The 1,255-nt window shown below is 58.2% G+C and overlaps 1 protein-coding gene across 1 annotated transcript; it reads left to right on the top strand.

Moving 5' to 3' along the window:
• Positions 1–1,120, top strand: NGA_0478300 (uncharacterized protein; the record flags this gene model as incomplete). The annotated part of the gene is made up of 2 exons (XM_005853741.1): positions 1–123; positions 893–1,120. Coding segments are annotated over 2 exons (351 nt in total), but the record flags the coding sequence as incomplete, so codon positions are not given.
• Between the last annotated feature and the right edge of the window lie 135 nt (positions 1,121–1,255).

Raw genomic sequence — 1,255 nt, 5'->3', positions numbered from 1 at the left:
ATGGGTGGAACCAGTGTTGGGAAGGAGGGAGGGAAGGAGGGAGGGAAGGAGGGAGGGAGAGGAAGGACGGGGAGAGCGAGGTGCGGCCGCTATCCGGGTCGGAATCTCCGCCAAATCTTTCGGGTAAGAGAAGGATCGAGGCGGTACGCTCGACCAAAACCTTTGGTAGGTATGCGACATTGACATCGCTTTCCCCCTTTGCGCCCTCCCTCCCTCCCTCCCTCCTTCCTAGAGCCGGGGGCACCCTGCGCGTGTCGTGGCAGGACTCGCGCCTGTGGGGTGGGAAAGGGCTATCCACCGCCACCTTGTCCATGCCAATCTCCGAAAGCCCCTGGTGCCAAAGCAGCCTCTCCTTCGAGCACACTTGGCAATTGACGGGGTGGGAGGGTACAGGAGGGCTGTGGAGGAGGAGGAGAGAGAGGGAGTGACGGGGAGGGACCGAGGTGTACAGTAACCAAAGCAAAGGGAGGCACGCGTCAAAGGCAGAGGGAGAGTTGCAGAGCAACAGACAAAGTGTGTCTCGATTGATGCCTAAGAATGTGAAAACCATCGAGGCAGTTTTTTCTTTGCTTTCTTGCCCTTCCTGGCATGTTCAACATCGTTATCACGAGCAGCAGACAGGCCTTCTCAGCCCCTTACACGTTTCCTTCCTTCCGGCCACCCTCTGCCCGTATGCACAGGCGCTTCCCCCTATTTCTTTACACAGTTTCTTCCAATTGACAAGGTTGCCCCCCCTTTCCAACCCTTTCCGTGCTCACGCACAAAATTTTTCCTCCCCTATTTGCCCTCACTGTCGAACTTTTTCCACGCCATCAGCTTCGATGTTCACGCTACTACGGCCTAATGAAGACAGCAATATTAAAACCTGTGCCTTCGGTGCTGGATGTTGTAGAGCTCCCCTTCGCCTATCTACGTTCCTTCGCTGTTCCCTTCTATCCCCCATCCCTCTCCTCCTCTTCCGGGTAGTCTTTCACAGGACCACCCGCTTCTCGCGTTGCCGGTCCCCAAAACTGCCCCCCCCGCCTCGGCCCATGCCCTCGTCCACCGCCACGTCCTCCACCTTCTCGCCGAGAAGACTGGAGCTGACACAGTTGTCATCCCTTCCCTTGGGGCAGCGCTCGTTGCGGTCGCGGCAGTTTTCTCCGATATCGGGATTTCCACAGGGGTCCAGGACGAGGGGCGTGGGCTGGGGCGAGGGCACTGACAAGAAGGAGGATACCGTCTGGTAAAGCGGGCCCAGGGGTGTGGAAGGCGA

Source organism: Nannochloropsis gaditana (assembly GCF_000240725.1).
Source record: "Nannochloropsis gaditana CCMP526 unplaced genomic scaffold scaffold757, whole genome shotgun sequence".
In the NCBI taxonomy this organism is placed as follows: domain Eukaryota; class Eustigmatophyceae; order Eustigmatales; family Monodopsidaceae; genus Microchloropsis; species Microchloropsis gaditana.
Note: the sequence above shows the minus strand (reverse complement) of the source record. Positions and strands in the feature narration are given on the sequence as shown.